Raw genomic sequence first — 22,108 nt, 5'->3', positions numbered from 1 at the left:
AAAAAAAGGAGAACAAATATGAGAAGGATCGTTAATGTTGCGAAGGAATTAAGAGCAATGAGAGGGTTGATTGCTGGAATTTTAGAAAAGCAGGACAAATTAATCAAAGAAAAACAATGACCAGAGAAAGAAGTTTGAAGAATATGATAGTGTTCTAAAGGTATACAGTGAGACGAAGACAAGTTTGGAAAAACTAAAGGAAGAGAATGCCACACTAAAGGTTAAGTGTAACAGCCATGAAGTAACCCTTAAAGAAATTAGTGATAAAGTGAAAATCAATTCATAGAGGGTAAAAAAGATGGAAAAATAACATGATGAACAGAAGAATGAGAAGGAAGAGATGCAAAAAAATCTCAAGGACATTGTCAGTCAACAATTAGAAGACAAGGCGAGTGTTATTGCCAAGCGGGTGAAAGACTGTCGAGTGGTGACAGAAGTTGATGTTAAGCAGGTATATGTTAAATAACATGATCTGTGATATGAAAGTTAAAATGAACTAGTATATGAAGTATGGCTAACACTAAGGAAACTAAGTTAATTAAAGTAGAGATTAAAAAAGCTGAATTCATTATAATAGTTAATTGCAGTAGTGAATATGTGTGAGAGGAAGTAGCTGTGAAAAGTTCAGCTGCAGAGGTAATGAGGGTCGTGTTTACGTGGTAAAGTTGATGACATGGTGTGTAGGGTAGATAAGATACAGAGAGATCTCTGTAGAGGAATGCATCACCTGAGAACTATTGCTGAACTAAGGGTAAGATGAGCAGGCGTGAGGCACTGAGGGCCAGCAAGAATGAAGCCCAGAAGGACAGATCCCTTTGTACTGCCACCAAGTTAGGCTGTGACTGCCCCAGGAAAGATTGGACCACTACAATACAGATGCAGGTATTGCTTGGTGACAGGCCTCCTTAAGACCCCAAACACATGAGTTCCACATCTGTATTACGAGGGGTCGATTGGCCTAATTAGCATAATCCATGATTAATGATGCATTATGTTGATACAGTATTTAATGGTTAGTGGTGCTACACACGTCTTATATTTATTATGTATGTCTTCAGGTTTGACTGAATGCAATAAATGATTCATGTCACCGTGTGGGTCTAAAATCCTTTAGCTGCCTTTGGGCAGCTACAATCAGATGTGTAATTTTCTGTGAATGTCCAGCGAGCAACACCACCCGAGGGGAGACGCCAGTGGGCCTCCAGAAGGGACCGATGCAGTTCGTTCTCCCTGAGGACGGAGCAGATAAGTGACACACAGGGCGGGCATCCTCCCCAGGTCAGATCACCGAGTGTGTGTGTGCCGAGGACGGGCAAGCAGCAGGCAAGGCCCATCCATCCTGCCTCAAGGATTGGCAGCGGGTGTGTTCACGTGTGTGTTGCCAAGGGTGGGTGTGCAGCACACGGGTCACCTCCGTCCTGCCTTGAGGGCGGGCAGTGAGTGTGTGTTGCCTGGACAGGAGACTGGCGCAGTGCCCTCGTTCTGAACAGCTGGGGGTGTCCGGCGCATGTGGCTCAGCCGGGAAGGAAGAGAAGTAATTTGCATACAGGTGTGTGTGTGTTTAAGTAAGTATGGTGAACACCACATGCAGTGTGACAAATGTACATCAGATGGTGGACAACAATCAAGGAATCTGTCGTGACATCAGAAGCAGTGATATCAGTCCTTCAGTGAGTCCTTAAGGGACAGCAGTCCTTCAGTGAGTCCTTAAGGGACACCAGTCCTTCAGTGAGTCCTTAAGGGACACTAGTCCTTCAGTCTGTCCTTCAGTGATATCAGCCTTTCTAGCAGTTCTTCTGTAACACCAGTCCTGTGGACTCAATTACCAACCCCTCAGCTAACACCCCTTTAACGAAGTATCTACTTCCAGTTCCCAGTCACAATGGATGGAAGGCTGAGCTCACCACGAAATGAAGAGTCAGTGAATGAGGCTCACCTGGATGACAATGCTCTCGAAGCAAAGTAGTATCCACAAACATCCACACGAATAAAGGAGATGAGAGATGATACAATAACTGACACAAGTAGTCATGGAAGAATGTACCCAGAGGAAGGAAGTAAAGGAGATAATGCAAGAGCTAACTGATGCAAGTGGTCACGGAAGGACTTACCCATAGGAAGGAAACGATGGAGACAATGCAAGAAGAGCTGAAGAAATTCACAAGAGCAACGGGGCATGGCGCTGTGTTGCCAACGGGTGAGGAAGATCAATTGACTTGTTGTGCTTTATCTGAACCTCATCCTCATGAAGCCATCTAAGAACAGACCCCAGTATGAAACCAGGGGGAGGAAGATTGTCTCAATCAGGGGAAAAGAGATCAGAGGGAGAAAGAGACTTACATGTCTAGTGCCAGCTGGAAATGCACCCAGATATGTTACCAGGGGGAGGAAGTTCACCCTGATAAGAGAGGGAAAGGGAAGAATGCAGGGAAGAAAACCAACATGACACACGACGCCCTTTTCCCAACACAACCAACGGCAAAGTGCGACACCCAACAAGAGGGTGGCCAGTCAGTGGATGTGATACAGAGAGAGAGAGAAGGTAGGGTAGGATGCCCAACAAGGGGGTGGCTCAGTAGTGGAAGTATTAAAGGGAGAAGACAAGACATTCTGAGGGGTGAAGCGTTAGTCCCAGGCATGAAAGAAATGATGGACATCATGAGACTCGCTTACATGCCGCCACCTACATTTAGTGGAGGTTCTTGTGGGGACTATTGGGAATTTTGACAGGCCTTCAAGGACCATGTGGAGGCAACGAACATCCCTTACAGAACGAAGCTCAACAAAATGCTCTTATCAGCTTACACTGGACCCATAATGGTGGCACTGCAAGGAAGTATACGAATTAAAGACCCAAAATTGGGATATGAATAAGCTTTGGCCACCTTGTATGAGGAGTATGGAGACAAAGAAACATACATTAGTGAATTAGTCAACAAAATTTGGCATGGAGCAACTGTAAGTTGGAATGACATACAAGGCCTGAGAGACCTAGTATGCAACCTTGTAAATTGTGTAATGAACCTATGAGACCTAGGATACCTGAGGGAAAGAGACACACAAGGGTAGGTGAGACTGATAGCTGAGCGGTTTAGAGGAAGATTGCAAGAGTGTTACGAAACTAGCCTCTTTAAATATTGGAAAAGCTATGATGGTGAGTTTCCACACACCAAGTGGCTTCAAGTACTTCTCAGAGAAATGTTAGAACAAGTAAAATGGGCATGACTGGCCCAACAACATCCAAGCATATGGCAGAGTAGATCTGTAGGGGCTTCCCGTCATGGTGACATCAGTGGAGAAAAAGCATGGTAGAAGAGATCAACTATATACAGTGTGCCAGGGAAGTCACTCATTCCAGAGTTGCCTTGTTTTCAGTGACATGTCTGTACAGGCTAGAACACTACTAGCGAGAGATGATAAACGATGTTACACATGCCTGGCGGAATGCAGATGCCACAAGTTCTGTGGAGTTGTGGGGATGTACTTTCTATCATTCATACCTACATTTCCCTATGAGGAACCCATTGGGCCCCAATAGGCCAATGGAAGATGAAACATTACCAAATGCCTCTGGGAACAATGAAAGGGAGTTAAAAAGGCCAGTGACCAACCAGATTATTGTCAAGAGACCAAACCACATAGCAACAAATGACAAAAAAGCAGTGTCAGCCCAATTGCAACCATCACACAGTCAAATGGCAGAGGAGTGAAGGAAGAAGGGGAAGCAAGAGACAAACAGATTGTGACGATGATAGCACAGGGAAAACCATATAGATGGACAAGAGGAGCTGAGACAAGCCACACCAGCAACAATCACTGGAGTGGGAATGACAGTTCTGCCTGACAATCAAGCCACAAGAAAGACACCTTACCTATAGTGAAGGTTAATGTAAGAAAACCTTCAAGGGGACAGACAGGGTTGATTACTGGGGCTCTCTTAGATTCAGGCAGTGACTGATCATATTGTACTGAACACTTGGCTAACCAACTTCAAGCTGTGGGGAAAGCAGACATGCTCATGAGAGAGACGTTGATGCTGAAGGCACAAGAGATCGACTTGGTCACAGTCAGCGTGGGAACGAGGAAGGGTCAAACTGTCAAAATCCTAAGGAGGCCAGTAAGCATCTGACAACCAATGAGTTGTCAAACGCTTACCAGCCTCCTTGGCGACAGCTGCTGCCAGTAATGAGGTCAGATTGTGGGACCACCTGAGGGGAGTTACGCCATGTAAAACACTATTGAAGGTGGTGTTACTGATAGGTCTGGACGTACCACAAGCATTCATTCCACTCGAGGTCAGGACAGGGAGCCACGGAGAACCCTTTGTAACACGTACCCCTTTAGGATGGACTATAAATGGACCCATTAGGAATGATGGGGACGACTTGTCTGACTCGTCTGAGAACAACAGAGGTAGAATGTTCCCCTTAAGGGCTGGAGAATGTCTGGAATAAAGTATAGAAGCTATATGGGGTAGTGAGCTCACCTACATAGAAGGAAAAGCCTATTCAATGGAGGATAAAGAGGTCATCAAGCTAAGGTCAAGGAAATGGGATATAGTGGATGGGCATTCCCAGCTCCCCATTCCATTTCGGCATGCTCATCCTAAGTTAACAGACATCAAGAGGATGGCAGAACAAAGGATACAGGGTCTAAAAGGATGACTGTAACAACATCCACAGCTCAGTGAGAGATATAAGGAAGAGAATGAGTCTGTGTGCTTGCAGAGGCTACCATAAGAGAACAAGGCTGTATGCTTGCAGAGGCTACTACCAAAGAATGAGTTTGTATTAGTCCTTAAGGGACACCAGTCCTTCAGTCAGTCCTTAAGGGACACCAGTCCATCAGAGAACGAGTTAGTGTGCTTGCAGAGACTACCACTAGAGAACAAGTTGGTGTGCTTGCAGAGGCTGCCACTAGAGAACGAGTTGATGTGCTTGCAGCAGCTATCACTAGAGAACGAGTTGGTGTGCTTGCAGCAGCTACCACTAGAGAAGGAGTTGGTGTGCTTACAGAGGCTACCACTAGAGAATGAGTTGGTGTGCTTGCAGAGGCTACCACTAGAGAACAAGTTGGTGTGCTTGCAAAGGCTACCACTAGAGAATGAGTTGGTGTGCTTGCAGGGCTACCACTAGAGAACGAGTCTGTGAGCTTGCAGAGGCTACTACCAGAGAACGAGTTTGTATCAATCCTTAAGGGACACCAGTCCTTCAGTCAGTCCTTTAGGTACACCAGTCCACCAAAGAATGAGTTGCTGTGCTTGCAGAGGCTACCAAAAGAGAATGAGTCTGTGTGCTTGCAGAGGCTACCACTAAAGAATGAGTCTGTGTGCTTGCAGAGGCTACCACTAGAGAATGAGTGTGTACTTGCAGAGGCTACTACCTGAGAATGAGTTTGTATGCTTGCAGAGGGAGGCTACTACCATGGACTGAGTTTGTATGCTTGCAGAGGCTCCCACCAGAGAACAAGCTTGTGTGCTTGCAGGGACAAGTTACCACCAGGGAACAAGCTTGTGTGCTTGCAGGGATCAGGCACCACCATAAGGGAATGAGTGTGTGTGTTTGGTGCTTGCAAAGACTAGATGCCATCAGGGAATGAGTTTGTGTTTTTGGTGCTTGCAGAGGCTAGACCATCAGGGAATGAGTTTATGTGCTTGGTGCTTGTAGAGACTGGACACCATCAGGGAATGAATATATGTGCTTGGTGCTTGCAGACTAGACACCAGCAGGAGTTTATGTGCTTGCAGAGACTAGACACCAGCAGGGTGCAGGGAGTTTATGTGGTTGCAGAGACTAGACACCAGCAGGGTGCAGGGAGTTTGTGTGGTTGCAGAGACTAGACACTAGCAGGATGCAGTGAGAAATTATGTGCTTGCAGAGACCAAACTCCATCCAGAAGTGAGCTTGTGTTCTTGCAAGGATCAGACACCACTAGGAAGTGCATTTGTATGCTTGCATGGGCTAAACACCACCAGAGGGTGAGCTTGTGTGCTTGCAGAGGCTAGACACTATCAGGGGGTTGTGTATTTACAGAGGCAAGGCACTATCACTGGCTGCAATGGCACTAAAGTGTGAGGAGCGAACGTCTTGGACTCAGATAACCTGCATAGACACAAGAGTAAGCAAGGCCACTTTGGAAGGACTGTTAACTCTCGGAGCTGAACCGAACGTAGCTGAACAGGGGGAGGACAAGGACTCTTCAATGCTTGCATGTGACACCGAGTCCCGGAAGTCTCACCAGGGGGAGTACATCATAAGGAGAAAGACCACTAGAGATCCTGCCATCTTCGAATGCTGACCTATTCATCACGGTCTTTTGAAATTCTGCACTCACAGTTATGTCGCTATGCGCATCAGCCTTAGAAAGAACAGGGTGGTAATGAATGGAGAACCACAACGAAGTGCTGAGAACTGGTGTGATGCTGAGGCTATGAAGCTCGTTATTGACCAGAGAAGAGGATGAAACCTGTCGTAAATAAAACATATATATGGAGAGCTTTACTAACCGATTCCAAGTGACTGCCATGTAGTTGAAAATATCACCAGTCAGTTCTGCGCATAATGGTGCCTCGGCAGTGGTGTGAGTGACTACGTTATGGAGTTTCTCCCCGCAGCTTGCACCATAACGTAAATGTCGTTTTTTTTTTTACACTCAGTGACGTAATTGCTCTCCCACCACGTGCCATTATCTACTTCAGGTAATGGCCACAGTGAATTGTCAGTCATCTGATCAGGTGAAGAGACTTGTCTGCTCATTGCTGAGAAAGGGGCCACTGGTTACGAACTCTGTTGGATGGCACTGGGACTACGTGAGTTTATGCATTATGTGAATTTCGGGGGAAGCCCGACAGGAGGAGTGTTACCGCTGAGTGGGTGAAAGACCACCGAGCGGGTGAAAGAAGTTGTTGTTGAGCAAGCATATGCTAAGTAACATGATCTGTGTTATGAGAGTTAAAATGAGTATATGAAGTGTGGGTAACACTAAGGAAACTAAGTTAATTAGAGTAGAGATTAAGGAAACTGAATTAATTATAATAGTTAATTGCAGTAGTGACGGTGTGTGAGAGGAACTAGCTGTGGAGAGCTTAGCTGCAGAGAGATTGTGAGGTTTGTGGTAACATGGTAAAGTTGATGACATGGCGTGCAGGGTAGACAAGATACAGAGGGATCTCTGTAGAGGAATGAGTCATCTGGGAACTATTGCTGACCTAAGGGTAAGATGGGCAGGCATGAGGCACCGAGGGCCAACAGGAACGAAGCCCAGAGGGACAGATCCCTTTGTACTGCCACCGAGTTAGGGTGTGACTACTCTGGGAAAGATCGGACCACTACAATATAGAAACAGGGGTTGCTTGGTGACAGGCCTCCTTAAGACCCCAAACATGTGAGTTCCACATCTGTATTATGAGGGATCGATTGCCTTAATTAGCATAATCCACGATTAGTGATGCATTATGTTGATACAGTATGTAATGGTTAGTAGTGCTACGCACGTCTTATGTTTATTACATATGTCTTCAGGTTTGACCGTATGCAATAAATGATTCGTGTCACCGTGTGGGTCTAAAATCCTTTAGCTGCCTTCGGGCAGCTACAGCAAGGGAGTCATTTGTTCAGGCGATCAAAGAAAATGAGAACCTGGTAAGAGACAATGTGGACAAGAAGAAATGTGTACTAGTCTTTGGGATGAAAGAGGATAATTTTCCACACAAGTTTGAGAGAGAAGGGACAGAAAGTTAATATTATAAAGATAGTAAAAGAAGTTAAGAGTGATGGCAGTAGCCCTGAGGTTGAGAAAATATGTGAAAGGAGAAACATGGCCATTAAAAATAGTTTAAATCACAGATAGATGCTGAAGAAGCCCTGGCAGGGGTGAGTAGGTTGGCAAAGAAGGTGAAGTACAGAAACATCTGGATAAAGAAAGACCTTAATGAGGAGGAAAGGACAAAAGTGAATGAACTATGGTCAGAGGCAAAGGTAAAAAACAAGGAAAGATCAGAGACAGAGAAAAAGATGCTCTACTGGAAAGTGATGGATATGAAAATAAGAAAGCGGTACATAAAAACCAGGGTGGAAGGAGACACAACCTAAAAGTGACATACTCGTATACAAATGTGAATGGGCTGATCACAGCAAGTACTGAGTTAAATGAGTACCTCAAAAGAAATTAACCTGATATCATGGGCCTAACAGAGATAAAACTGGATAAATCCATTGAGTGTTTAAACATAGGTGATGGAAAATATGATATTTGGAAAAAGTTGAAAATAAAGAAACAAGGTGTTATGATTTTAACCAAGACCTACATGTGGATGAAGTAGTTTATGAAAGCAATAACGATGAATTGATTAAAGGGTAAAACCACGAAGAACTTTGCAGTGATATATGTACCACCAAGGACAAGCTCATGGAACACTGAAGAACACAAGGAGAAAAAATATAAATAAATAAATAAAAATAAAATAAAATAAAATAAAATAAAATAAATAAATAAATAAATAAAAAAAGAAAAAAGTTATCAGATATGGAGGAACTTATAAGCCACTGCAAAAACCTGACCATCATGGGTGATTTCAACTGTAAAGAATTAAATTGGGAGGAGTGGGCAACTGAAGGAAGTGATGAATCGTGGAGTGAAATGCTGAAGTTAGCCATGGAAAACATTTTAACACAATGGATTGCAATTGATACAAGATTTAGGGGTGATGGCGCACCATCGAAACAGGACTTGGTTTTCACAAAAGACCCCAAAAATATTGAGTGTCACCTATGACTTTCCCTAAGGCAAGTGATCATGTGCTAATTGAACTCCAAATAACAGAGACCTTAAAGTCCCAGAGAGAAGAGAGTTACAAGATTGGAAGGCTGAACTATAGTAGGGTAGATTATAAAGCCATGAAACAATATTTTACACAGGCAGATTGGAGCACCTTTGACATGACCAATACCATCAATGAAAAATGGGACTTGTCCCTTAAAACTTATAATGACAGTGTCAGACAATACATACCAAAAGTGAGCAGGAGAGAGATTAGGAAAAGTGACTGGTTTGACAAGAGGTGAATGAAGGCAAAAAGTAAGAGAGACCAGATGTGGAATAAATGGAGAAGGAAAAGAAAGCCAGAACTATGGGAAAACTATACAGAGGCCAGAAATGAATACGCTCAACTATGCAGAGTTAAAAAGAAATTTTTAGCAGGATATAGAAGAAAAGTGTAAGGATCAGCCAAAATTATTTTATCAACTTGTAAACAGTAAACTAAAAAAAACAAAAAAAAACAAAGGGATAAGCACGGAATACATGAAAGCTGCAGAAATTGCAGAGGTCATAAATGACTGTTCTCAGAAAGTTTTCACAGATGTTTTCAATAATCAAGAGGAAATGAGCATGAATGGTAACATCTTGGATGAGATCCAAATATCTATCGAAGGAGTGGAGAAATTACTGAGTGGATTAGATGCAAAGAAGGCACATGGACTGGATGGAGTGTCAAACTGGGTGATGAAAGAGTGTAGCAATGAGCTAAGTGCTTAAATACACAGTATCATAAATTGTTCATTGAGGGAAGGTAGAGTCCCTGAAGACTGGAAGAGAGCAAATATTGTTTCAATATGTAAATGAGGCAAGAGAGAGGATCTAATAAATCATATACCTATATCATTGACAAGTATGGTGGCTAAGATCTGTGAAAGGGCAGTTAAAGACAAATGGATGAAATATCTGGAAACCAAAGACATAATAAGTGACAAACGGTTTAGCTTTCAAAAAGGACACTCATGTGCAACTAACTTAGTGTGCTTTTATTCGAGTTATTGATATAATACAAGAAAGAGATGGATGGAAAGATTGCATTTATGAAGAAAGCCTTCTACAAAGTTCCACGCAAGAGACTAGTGTGGAAACTTGGACAAGTAGGCAGTGTGGAAGAAAAATTATTGGCATAGATGGAGGGCTTCGTAAAGGACAGAGAGATGAGGACAGTTATAAGAGACAAAACATCTACATTCAAAAATGTTTACAGTGGAGTTCTTCAGGGGTCAGTCCTAGCTCCGATTATGTTTGCTGTATACATAAATTATATGGTTGAAGAGACAGGAAGTTATACAAGTCTGTTTGCTGATGATGTGAAGGTCATGAAGGAAGTGAAGAATAAGGAGGACTGTGACCTGCTCCAAGAGGACTTGAATAAGATGTATGAATGGAGTAAAAAATGGAAAATGGAGTTTAATGCAAGAAAATGTAGTGTATTGGAGTTTGGAAAAAGCAAAAATAGACCTGTTGAAACTTATAAGTTGGGAGAAGCAAAAATCCAGAAAAAGGAACACTGAGAAAAATCTTGGGGTAATAGTAATGGATAGCTTTCACTGGGAAAGCATATCAGTAAAATTGTGGGGGAAACTTACAATCTTCTTGAGAACATAAAAGTGCCATTTTCATACACTGACGAGGATATGATGAAGATTATTGTAACTAGAGTACAGAGCAGTGGTCTGGTCACTGAGTCTGAAGAAGGACATTAAAAAGCTGGAGAGGATACAATGAGCTGCAACCAAAATGCTCCCAAGTTTGACAAATCTCCCTTAAGAGGAGAGATTGTTAAGACTGGACCTAATGTCCCTGGAGCAGAAGAGAACAAGAGGGGACTTGATTGCAACATTTTGATTAATGGAAGAAGAGGAGAAAGTTGACAGAGAGGTCCTGATGGTGTGGGATGAGCAAACCATGAGGGGGTACAGGAAGAAATTAAAGAAAGGCATATGCAAGAGGAACATCAAGAAGCACAGTTTTCCACATAGAACTATTGAAGTTTGGAATGCATTGGACAGAGAAGTGGTCAAAGCAACAACAATACATAATTTCAAGATAAAGTTGGATAAACTTTGGGATAACAGAGAAGGAACAATATGAGCATAGTTCCTTTCCTGTATGTCACAACTAAGTAAGCTAGGTAGATACACACCTTATAGTCATGACAGATGTCTGTAATGAGGCACAGGGCCTTGGGATTGTGTCGCTGGGTGCGCCACAGTCCCTCCACTAAGGCATTCTTGTCCATACCATTGAAATGCTGCACAGTGCTGGTGTGCCCCAAGGCCTCCAGGCGACTTACATACTTCAGTGACTTAAGGAGATTCCTGCATGGGAAGAACAGTAATGGTGCAATTATTTGAATCACAAGTCTGTTATCAAGTGGCAGATGAGGGAGGAGAAATACAAAAATATAATCACAACACAGGGTAAGTATAAGGTTAAGTCAAATTTATTAAAGAGAAAAAAACTGTACGAGTCAGCAGTTTATGGAAGCAAAGAGTGACAGGCAAGCCAGGGAATGAGATGCCTGGTGCCAGGACACTGCTTTTCACCTCAGCCCAGCTATGCCCTGTGGGTACTTCTTCTGTATGGTGGCCTCGTCAGCAATGGCCAGGAGGCAGCGCAAGGCACGCAGGCAGTGAGAGGCAGGTATGCTGGTGTCCTCGGACAATGCTCGTTGGAGGAGGTAACTCACAGCCTCCTCCTGGGGGCAACACTTCAGCAGATAGATGACCCTGTGGAGCCAATAACAGCATTCAGCAATTGGTGTGGAGGACATAAACTGAGGTTCCTTGTGTGGGACTCGTCACTACAGGGAATCTACAGGGAATCCTTTGTTTACAATGGTCTTGACTTACACCATTTGGTGGTTCTGATGTTGACAGTGCTCGTTCTTGTACATTCCACTTTGCTAATTCTATTTTGTTACTGATTTACTTTATTATTTCTTATTTACTGTATATCTTCCATATATTTTTTACAGGTACAGTAGTTATGTTTTTTGCCCTAGATTGTGACTTTACAGTACTATAGTATTAGCAAAGGTGAGCAACATATTGTAAGTGCTTGCTTAGGCTGGTTCAGACCTGCACCAAAAACCACTTTATGATGTCGCATAGAAATGGAACTCATTCATAACTCAAGGATATCCTATACACTGTTCTGCATGAAAGGTGTATGGGAACCAGTAACACACTTCTGAGGCTACAAGGAGTCCAAACCCAACCTGGAAAGTGAAGTATTGTCTTGTGTATTCTCAGCTGCCTCTGTGGGGTCCAGTGAGATCTTGAAGTTGGTGACAGTCTCATCCAGTCCACCTCCCATGGTGTCCTCAGGAGCTGGCAGCCACTGCTCCAGGAGGTCAAGCAGGATTGCCACCTGGAGGCCAAAGAAAGGCTGTGAGTGGTGATGCAGCAAGAACTAAGCTATGGTGAGGCCAATGTGGGCTAGAGAGGTTACGGTGAGGCTAGTGTGAGCTAGAGAAGCTATGGTGCGGCCAGTGTGAGGGAGGAAAGTTATGGTGAGGGCAGTGTGAGTGTGGGCTAAAGAAGCTATGGTGAGGGCAGTGTGAGTGTGGGCCTAAAGAAGCTAAGGTGATGCCAGTGTGAGGGAATGAAGTTATGGTGTGGCCAGTGTGAGTATGGGCTAGAGAAGCTAAGGTGAGACCAGTGTGAGGAGGGAGATTATGGTGTGGCCAGTATGAAGGAAGTTATGTTGAGGCCAGTGTAAGCTAGAGGAGCTATGGTAAGGCTAGTGTGAGGGAGGAAACTTATGGTGTGACCACCATGAGGGAAGGAAGTTATGGTACGGCCAATGAGAGTGGAGCTCTAATGATGCTAGTATGAAGCTGTGAAAATAAGTACAAAACAATAACAAGAAAACTAATGCCATAGGAATCTGTGAAGACAATGACAAGTTACAGTTATATACCAGCAAGAAAAAGTATTTAATGAAGTGATGACCTGCTTTGCGCAACAATCCTTTTCTACTCTACATCCATTCCACCATTGATACCTTGTCTTTCTTCAAAAAGAAGCTGCTGTAATATTTTTATTTCCAAATCTATTCATATCTACCTTTTTCAAATTAAATAAAGGACTTGCCTTCTGAAGTTGGGTAACAGTGCAAATTTCTGAGACACAAGCGTTGATGTCAGGCATACTGTGGGTGCAGAGTGTGGAGAGGGAGCTGAGGGCAGGATGGTGGTACAGGGCAGTGATCAGCTGGCGAGGGCTGCGGGTGAGGGACAGATACTGGGGCTCAGCCAGCCCATGTTTGTGCAGGGCATGCTCACAGCCCAGCTGCTGGTACCACTTCTCCATCTTGGCATGGGCACTGACAGCCTTGGGGTCTGCAGTGTCTTCCTTCCACTGCTGCACCAACATGCAGCTCCTCTTGACAGCCTCCACTTTGTCAGCACCTGGAGGAAGCCGGTTCACCATCCAGGTACAGCAGGCTGCAGCGAGCTGGTAGTCCTGCATCCTGCAGATAACCAGGCTGACCTGTGCCAGCAGGTTGCTGTGGGAGCTGCACAGCCTCCATTTTGGTGTTGTTGTTGAGGTCACTGACTCAGAGGAGGTGCTGAGCTTCTGTCTCGTGGCAGCCTCCAGCTCCATTGTCTTGGACACAGTGTTGTGAACAGCCGACAGGCACATGTGGTCAGCATTGAGCTTCAGGATGTGTGATGCCTGAAGCCAGATGTCAAGGGTTGAAATATTGAGTTCTGCCTCCACTGTCTTTGTAAAACTTGAACTATGAATGTAAACTTCATGGAAGGGAAGTCGATATTTAGCAATGTCTGGCTCTGCTTGGCTCTGTGGGTGTTTGGCTATCCACTCATCCACCTCAGCATTGCTTGGCGGAGCCTGGCGGGGGTACACCTTCAGAAAGCTGATCACGTCGAGTCCTCGCCTGTGAAGTTCCATGTCTTGTGAGAATTCCTGGAGGGTAATGAGCTGCTGCAACACCAGATGAATTAACTCATAGTTGTAAGGGCTCAGCTGCTCCACCTCTGATGAAAGCATATCAAAGAGCAGAGCCTTACTTTTCACCTCAGCAATGATGGCCTCACACTTGGACAGGACAGCATGTGGAGGCTCAACTTGCACCACCTCGCCAGGCAGAGGCTTCTTGTCTGGCACTACAGGAGACCATGAGTGGAGAGTTGTCTGCAGGTAGCACAGCAATGAGTCAGTCACATCTATCCCAAAGTCTTCGCAGTACTCATGGAGGAGAGGAAATGTGCAGGTTGGCTGAGAGACTAGATTGCTAACAACTGCCTTAAGAGCCACTGTGTCACCTCTAAAAGCTTCCTTGAATGAAACATTCATGTCAGACAGTCGCTTGCCCCACTGGGCTCTTTTCACCAATACCTCAAACTGCTCCTTCACATCAGTCAGCCCAAGCAAACTGCTGTAGTCCTTCCCTGCTGCACCAATAGACATCAACTTGATGTAGTCAAACCCAAATCTCCTGATCAGCTCATTCAGCACTCTAAGAGCCTCCTTCTTTGGCAGCAGCAGCAGCAAACCAATAGCCAGAGTGATGTCTGGCTTGGGTGTTCCAATGACCTTCAGAAGGATGGTGAACACCTGCTTCCAGTCTGGTATAAATCCTGCAGGAAGTGACTCAGGGTTCTGTTGCACCATCTTGAGGCACAGCTGGAGGGCAAGCAGGTCCTGGCCACGCTCATGCAGGTGAGTCACAAGGTACTGCAAGCTGCTGGTGAAGTCTGCATTTGCTCCCAGGCTGGCTGTTGTCCCTGGACTGTTCTGGTATGGCATCAAGTTAGTGTTCTGAGTAGGAATGTGAGAAATGAGGCAGCCCTTCAAGGCATGGGTGACAACTGGCAACACTACCAGGTCCTCAATGGGGATGCTGGCATCACAGAACAGAGGACTGAATCTCCAGGAGGTGTAAGGGTCACTCAGGGTGTGGGGATCAGTGCTACCATTGGTGTACACTCCCTCCACATGGCACTGTGAGTACAACATCTGACCCACCTGACACCAGCTCCCCAGCTCCAGCACTGAGTACAGCAAATCTGTTCATATTAAAATAAGTCACTTAGTTGGATAATAAAAAAAAACATTTACAAAAATTAATCTGTTAATCACTTATTCCAGACTGAGATCTCCCTAAAGGGAGAAAGCCCAGACAAGACTTCTTGGCTTGTATCATTAATGCAAGGAAAGGTTAAACTTCCTCTAAAATGGTGACTACAGGCAAAAGAGTAACTATGCAACTAGGTAAAGGGATGGACAGAAGGTTTGAGGACAGACCATCTCACCATGGGAGTAGCTACAATTTTTTGCTCTAACACCAGCCACACTCACCTGGAGGTGCATGCAGCTGGGCAGCACTCACGAGCTCATAAACAATGTTGATGAGATTGGCATGGGATTTCACAGTGGTCTCTCTCTCCTGCAATGCTGAGGAATTAAGGAAGGTGGGACACTCTGAGGTGTGTGAAGACTGGCTTAGATGCTCCACCACCAGCCTCACCACCTGGTACACTACGCTGCTGCACTCCTTGATGCTGGGGTCAGCCAACAGCTTCCTGCAGGAGGGCACCACTTGCTTAACAGACTCACTGATGCCACATCCGCTGCCACCACCACCACCACCACCATCCCAATCATAATGCACTGAGAGAGAGAGAGAGAGAGAGAGAGAGAGAGAGAGAGAGAGAGAGAGAGAGAGAGAGAGAGAGAGAGAGAGAGAGAGAGAGAGAGAGAGAGAGAGAGAGAGAGAGAGAGAGAGAGAGAGAGAGAGAGAGAGAGAGAGAGAGAGAGAGAGAGAGAGAGAGAGAGAGAGAGAGAGAGAGAGAGAGAGAGAGAGAGAGAGAGAGAGAGAGAGAGAGAGAGAGAGAGAGAGAGAGAGAGAGAGAGAGAGAGAGAGAGAGAGAGAGAGAGAGAGAGAGAGAGAGAGACTTCTCTTCCAATTAAATTTACTTGCCTTCTACTATCCCTCCTACATTCTCCATTACAGAAGAATTATCCCACAAAATATTTTTTTCACTACCCCAACAAATGCCTTTCCCTTCCAGAAGACTCAGTCCAAACCCACACCCACCCACCCTCTCCATGAACTCACTGGCATATCTGGATGGCCTCTTCCAGCCTCCCACTCCTGGAGGAGAGTGAGGCAAGGTGGGAGAGAAGATCAGATCTGGCCACCCCAAGCAGGGAAGCCAGCCACTGCAGGCGACTCATGCCTGCCCACACATCTTCCGTCCTCGCAGCCAGAGGACTGGAGGCAGGGGGAGCAGGAGGCACATTGAAGAGGCTCTTTCTCTTCACACTCTTGTCATCATCTGCTTCAAGTGCCAACTGTTCTTTTGCATTAAGGTCGAAAACATTCTCTTTGAACCATGCGGTGACTTGATCTTGCAGAAGAGTCTTGCATACTGTCCTGTCTTCCATCTCACTCAAGGTTGGGTACAAGTTGTAATGAGTCTGGAACAATGATAAACTTTGGCACTCTGCAGCAAAAGGTGACAGGCATTTGACTGAGTACACAACTCATTAGGTGAATGTATGTATGTGGCTTGGCATACCTGGAGAGCATGAAGTCTAGGGGCAACTGAGAAGACTTCTCTGTGCTCTGCAAGGCTGCCTGCTGGGACCCACTTCATCAGCACTGCCTCCAGCTCTATCACACCTTTGGTCATCGCCTCATGGTTGGCCTTCATCTGTGCAGTACAGATTACCATCAATTATACCATCACTCTCCACACTAAAAACAGTCACAGATACAGATTTTGTTAGTCCCACCCGTCCTCCTGAAATGTGTTGCACATCTAACCCAACACTCCTTCCCTGCATTCTCGGTTCTGCTTTACCTTCTGTGAAAGTGGTCGGTGCAGCAGCATCTGAGTCATGTAAATTATCAGCTTCTGGCATACTGGCTTCTGGAGACTGTCATTTAGTCCCAAGAGTAATTCTTTGGTGCTATCAATATCTCTGGGGAAGAAATGGATATGATCAGTGCCTGGAGGTGGAGGAAAAGTAACACCCTCTTTAAGTGTTTGGATTGGGTGCAAGGTAATTCCTTATGGGATTTCCCTACACATGATAAGTCAGTTGTGTGGTATGTGCTTGACATGTGAAACATGGTCTCCATAGCACTAGCCTGGGACTGTTCAAGATGATGTGAAAATGAAGTACACTGAAAGAAGCACAGGGAGGTGAAAGACATCCAAACACACAGAACTGACAATAATTCAATAAGCATAGTGTGGAGCACCTTGTGGTAAGCAGGTGGATGGCACGGAAGACATATGCATCACTCTGGCACAAGTGGCGGTAGCTGTTCACAACGTGCAAGGCATCCTCCATCACTGTGGCCTTGTCGTGTGACACAATGTTCCTCAAGATCATCTGCAAACAGTAGCAAAAATCAGTGGCTGACTTGTGCAGAGCCTCATATCTGCCTCATGAGACCTGTACTGACACCACTCACAACCCAATGCCTCTTCCTTTCATTAATCTCAAAACAAAGTGAAGATTAACATACCACTCATATGTATTACCTGAGAAACACATCTTAAAAGCACACACACCTCTGCAATCCTGGGGTCCTCAATCTTCACCATGTGGAGTGAGTAACGGCGCAGCACCAGCTTGAGGCCCACCATGTTCCGCTGGTCCTCCAGCTGACTGGTCCGGGAGGTGTTGAGGGAGACCCCCAACTCACAGGCTGCCTGCGTCCCCTTACTCCATGGCACTGGCGCCACACGCACACACTCTAGCAATACTTCAGCTCGCAACTGGAGGAAAGAGGGACATTATTCCACATTCATTTGAATTATTAATGTATCTGTAGTGTTGGCATGTGCTTCAGTCTTTTCCCCCACAACTTTCAGTCACAGCCTACTTAACAATGCATTGAGAAGATTTTTAAATCTTACTGATTTTACACTGACTGGTGAATACTGCAGACATGAGACAACACACAAAATACAGGAGCTGAGTGAGTGAAGACTGTACCTGGGTGTCAGACATGACATCAATGATGGCATACAGCTTGTCCTCCCATGGGGCCTCCTGCCAGGCCCACCAGTCCTGGTCGGCGCTGGCCAGGGTCTCCAGTATGTAGCGGGAGAGGAGGAGATCTTGATCCAGCTGGTGCCGTACAAAGAATCCCCTTAAGAAGCCATCCATCAGGGAAGCCACCTCCTCCCCACACACCAAGCAGTCCAGCAGAGCAGACACTGCCCCCATCTTGTCATCCTGCACCAGGAAGGACAACAGTGTACACATGTTGTGTATCTATGTATACAATAAGGTAACACCCTGCTCACCCTCCCATGCACTCCTATAGAAAAAGTAGGAGCAGCAGCAGCAGGTGGTGTGCTGGTGGTGGTAAAGAGCCTCACTTAAATGATGCAAGTCTTACTTTAGGAACAAGGTCATAAGTGCTTACCTGAGTGTACTGGTTCAGTTTTATTTTGATCCTAAACTTGGAGGCCAGTAACTGAAGGTCCTGCAGAGCATGTGCTGTCTGCTGCAGCTGCTGCAGTGCTGCAGATGGGGAGAAGGCAACCTGTCCAGCCATGGTGTTCTCCGCACTGCCATCTGTGAGGTTGTGTTAGTCCATCAGTTAATGTGTGTGTGCACGTGTGCATTTCACCAGTGGGCCGCATGACTGCATCCTAATACTGGGACAGTTTGGACACATTGCATTTCACTGAAGCTCATCAAAAATAGGAGACTGCTTTATGGCACATGCACAAGTGCCTAAGGATACCTTCTGCTGAAAGCACAATGTGATGAATGATTCAGCCAAGGTATACAATATCAGTAGAATAACAAACTACTCTGATATTCTTATATTTAGTTTCACTTTTAGTGAAGTCATATTTACATAATCAGATTACTTATGCTGCTGATGTTGATGGTAGTTCACTCATCTGCTGTAGTACATCAAACACTACCAATGTTGAATGCACTGTCTCATTATACACAGAAGCAGCCAAGCACAAGCTAATAACCAATTTAGTTAATAACAATGACAGAATGAAACTCCCTCACCTGCCAGGAAGTCAGAGGAGACATTCTCCAGCACAGTGATGATGGTGTTGGCAAGGTTCAGGCCACAGGCAGGCCACTTGGTCTTCTCCAACACCTCCAACTTCCTGCATACATACACATCACAAATATATACAAAAGTGTATCAGAGAGAGAGAGAGAGAGAGAGAGAGAGAGAGAGAGAGAGAGAGAGAGAGAGAGAGGAATGGCTACCATACAATTTTGATTCTTAGATTTGTTCCATCTCAGAGCTCACAATAGCAGACTAGGGATGCAGAATTTTATTTTTATGCTATTTGAAAGCTTTTACTCTCACCTTTACATACACTTTCCACAATCCTATAGTGTGTTTAATAACTAAGTACTTTACATTACAAATCCCTATAAATAAACAAGAATCATACAATCAAGAAAATGGTTGGATGTGCATCTGGCAACACCCCACATCACAAGGCCATGGCTAATACACCCGCAGTTCTCAAAGAATTGAACAAACTATCAGTTTTCCTTTCTGATTACTCTGGTCTCATTTCTTATTTCTTATGCCTTGCTGATTATAGATTTGAGAAGTAATTTCTTAGGAGAAAGTAATTTATCTTTTTATGTGATGATTTTTGGGAAAACACAGTAGCCTGCACTGTGTAGCCAGCTCTGCAACATTTATAACCAAAATCTTTATCCCTCTTCAATACCATAGCTTTCAATTCCATTTCATTGCTTTGATATAAGCATAAAAAAATAAAATAAATAAATAAATAAATAAATAAATAAAAGGAAATAATCCCCAAATATGTCCCAGTTCCTACAGAAGTACTCAGATCATAATAATAAGCCCATAAGATAGATATGTATATGAAAACATTCACTCCTGACTTGTCAAAATATTCTTTGTTACTGTTAGTGACATCTTATATATACAAAGAAAATTGGAAGCCATAAAATGACTCAGAAATGAAATTGTATATATACGTAGTAAACACTTTCCTAAGAGGTACATATATACAGGGTGTAACGCGAGTTTCTGCAAATAATGAAAGAGGTGAAAGAGCATGTAATTCTAAGTAAAGAACATTCTATACACATATGCATTTTAAGCCTTTAACCATCCGAGAAGATGAAAATGTATGGGACTTGCAGGTGTGCTCTGCGTGTAGCTATGAGGTGATGGACAGACACTGCCTCGGAGGTACCACTTGCTCAAATTATGAATGGTTTAATCTTATTTTCTGCAGGCTGAGGAATATTACAGTATCTTATAACAAGACAAATAGTATTAAAAAGCATTCAATTTACTGATAAGCAATACACGACAACATTATTACAGTGATTAAAAGTACCCCTGTAAAATGCTGTGACATCATCAAAGCAAGGGAGGAGGGGGGAGTTAGTCTGAGCAACCTTAAAAACAGCTGAGGGATGATGCCACATAGCATTTAATCACTGCAATAAGATTGTCATGTAATGCTTATTGGTAAATTACATGCTTTTTAATACCATCTCTCTTGTTATAAGATACTGTAATATTTCACAGCCTGCAAAAAATAAGATTAAACCATTCGTAATTTGACCAAGCGGCACCTCCAAGGCTGCGACAATGCAACCATCTGTCCGTCACCTCATAGCTCCATGCAGAGCACACCTGGGAGTCCCATGCATTTTCAACTCTTCTGACGGGTAAACAAGGCCTTAAAATAAAATGCATATGTGTATAGAACATTTTCTACTTAGAATTACACATTCTTTCATCTTTTCCAGTATTTGCAGAAACTTGTGTTACGCCTTGTATACATACTAAACACTACTGTAAAGGTTAACAGGAGAAACTCTTGAAAACTGGCCTTGGAAAATAGTCAAGGTGAGCAAGCCAAGTGTCTTTACGGTTCTAATGACAGACTTACAAGATTTCTATATTATTAACAGAAGGAACTCTCTTGAGAATCTGGCTAATCATCTCTGTGGCTCTGGGAAATAGTTGTGGTGAGACAGCAAACTATTTCTGAATAGAGGCCAAAACACTGAGTACTTACTTGACCCACTCGTCAGCCCAGATGGCAATCATGTCCAAGGAGCTGCGGCATAACATCACCAAGTCTGCCAGAATGTTTTTAGGCAGCCACTGACACAGGATGGAGGAGGGGATGTTGTGGGGTATTGATGCCAGCACCTGTGCCACATGCTCCTCGTCCATCAGGTGGCTGAACTCATATTGGTGTCGGTGCCAAAATGTTGACACCACGTCCAAGTTTCCCTGCAGACACCATTTAGTCATCTCTCAGTGGAATACTTGATGAGGGAGAACAGTCTAGGATAAACATAAGCTTTGAAATATGGTTGTATTTTCCTTATTGTAATGGAACAAGATTCAGAAAATGCTTGCATCCTTTGTAAGGGAAGAAAGTCTGGAACAGAAGTAAGCTTTCAAAAATAACTATAAAGTTTTCCCAATTGTAATGAAACACTTGCATCCTTTGTGTGGGAGAGAAGTGAACTTTCAAATATAGCTATGGAGTTTTACCAATTTCAGTGGAACAAGACTGTGAGGAAAGCATGCATCTCCTAAAGTCCTCCCAGTGAAGGGATTATTAGCTGTCTTCCTGGGCTGTCCTCACCTGAATGAGGTGCTCCAAACACTCCTCCAGCATGTCGGCATGGGAGAAGGAGAGCCAGTGCTGGATGTCGGAGGAGGGGAAGACAGTCTCAAAGGTGCGGAGGCGGTAGAACGTCTCACACACTCTCTGCATCAACTCACTCATCTTGTCACCTACTTCAGACTGAAAACCACAAATGTGCGGTGAAACTTTTACCAATGCACGCAGATCTCTACATCATGTATACAAGTGAATTGTGATTTATGATTGGGACATGTCCCTTTTTTTGTACAACCACTCTACTGTCCATTAATAAAATCACATAAGTATTTTTAGAGAGACCTAAGTTAGGAAACAAGCATATAAACCTCACAAAGGAAAGCTGATATCAGTCTGCATCTGTCTGCCAAACACTACCAAACAATCAACAACAGTTGTGAGCAAAGAACTCAATCTACTGGCTGAAGGAATGAAGCAGAGCCAAAGTGTATTTGCGACAAGTAAAAGAAACAGATTATCAGTATAAATAACACAGCAAGTGCAGTGGGGAACAGACTTCCTTCCAACATTTTTCCAGAGACCATGCCACTATTAAGGATCTATGGCAAAAAACAGAGGGAAAAATGAAAAGTGTTACTTATACTGAAGATCTAGGTTCCCACAGACTGCTCCATCTCA

General features: G+C 44.2%; 1 protein-coding gene across 4 annotated transcripts in view; it reads right to left on the bottom strand.

Moving 5' to 3' along the window:
- LOC135108094 (kinetochore-associated protein 1-like) overlaps positions 1 to 22,108 on the bottom strand; it is a 33,913-nt gene that overhangs the window by 6,000 nt on the left and 5,805 nt on the right. For all 4 annotated transcript variants that reach the window (XM_064018733.1, XM_064018732.1, XM_064018731.1 and 1 more), the window contains exons 11-25: positions 21,452 to 21,613; positions 20,870 to 21,090; positions 18,846 to 18,949; positions 18,238 to 18,389; positions 17,802 to 18,044; positions 17,375 to 17,581; positions 17,059 to 17,192; positions 16,655 to 16,775; positions 16,370 to 16,504; positions 15,907 to 16,268; positions 15,147 to 15,370; positions 12,915 to 14,854; positions 12,038 to 12,189; positions 11,364 to 11,546; positions 10,961 to 11,135 (exon numbers count right to left, since the gene is read on the bottom strand). In XM_064018733.1, coding sequence (XP_063874803.1) covers positions 10,961 to 11,135; positions 11,364 to 11,546; positions 12,038 to 12,189; positions 12,915 to 14,854; positions 15,147 to 15,370; positions 15,907 to 16,268; positions 16,370 to 16,504; positions 16,655 to 16,775; positions 17,059 to 17,192; positions 17,375 to 17,581; positions 17,802 to 18,044; positions 18,238 to 18,389; positions 18,846 to 18,949; positions 20,870 to 21,090; positions 21,452 to 21,613 — 4,515 coding nt within the window. The remainder of the gene's footprint in view (positions 1 to 10,960; positions 11,136 to 11,363; positions 11,547 to 12,037; positions 12,190 to 12,914; positions 14,855 to 15,146; positions 15,371 to 15,906; positions 16,269 to 16,369; positions 16,505 to 16,654; positions 16,776 to 17,058; positions 17,193 to 17,374; positions 17,582 to 17,801; positions 18,045 to 18,237; positions 18,390 to 18,845; positions 18,950 to 20,869; positions 21,091 to 21,451; positions 21,614 to 22,108) is intronic.

Source organism: Scylla paramamosain, chromosome 16 (assembly GCF_035594125.1).
Source record: "Scylla paramamosain isolate STU-SP2022 chromosome 16, ASM3559412v1, whole genome shotgun sequence".
Taxonomy (NCBI): Eukaryota; Metazoa; Arthropoda; class Malacostraca; order Decapoda; family Portunidae; genus Scylla; species Scylla paramamosain.
This window is presented reverse-complemented; position numbering and strand designations above follow the sequence as displayed.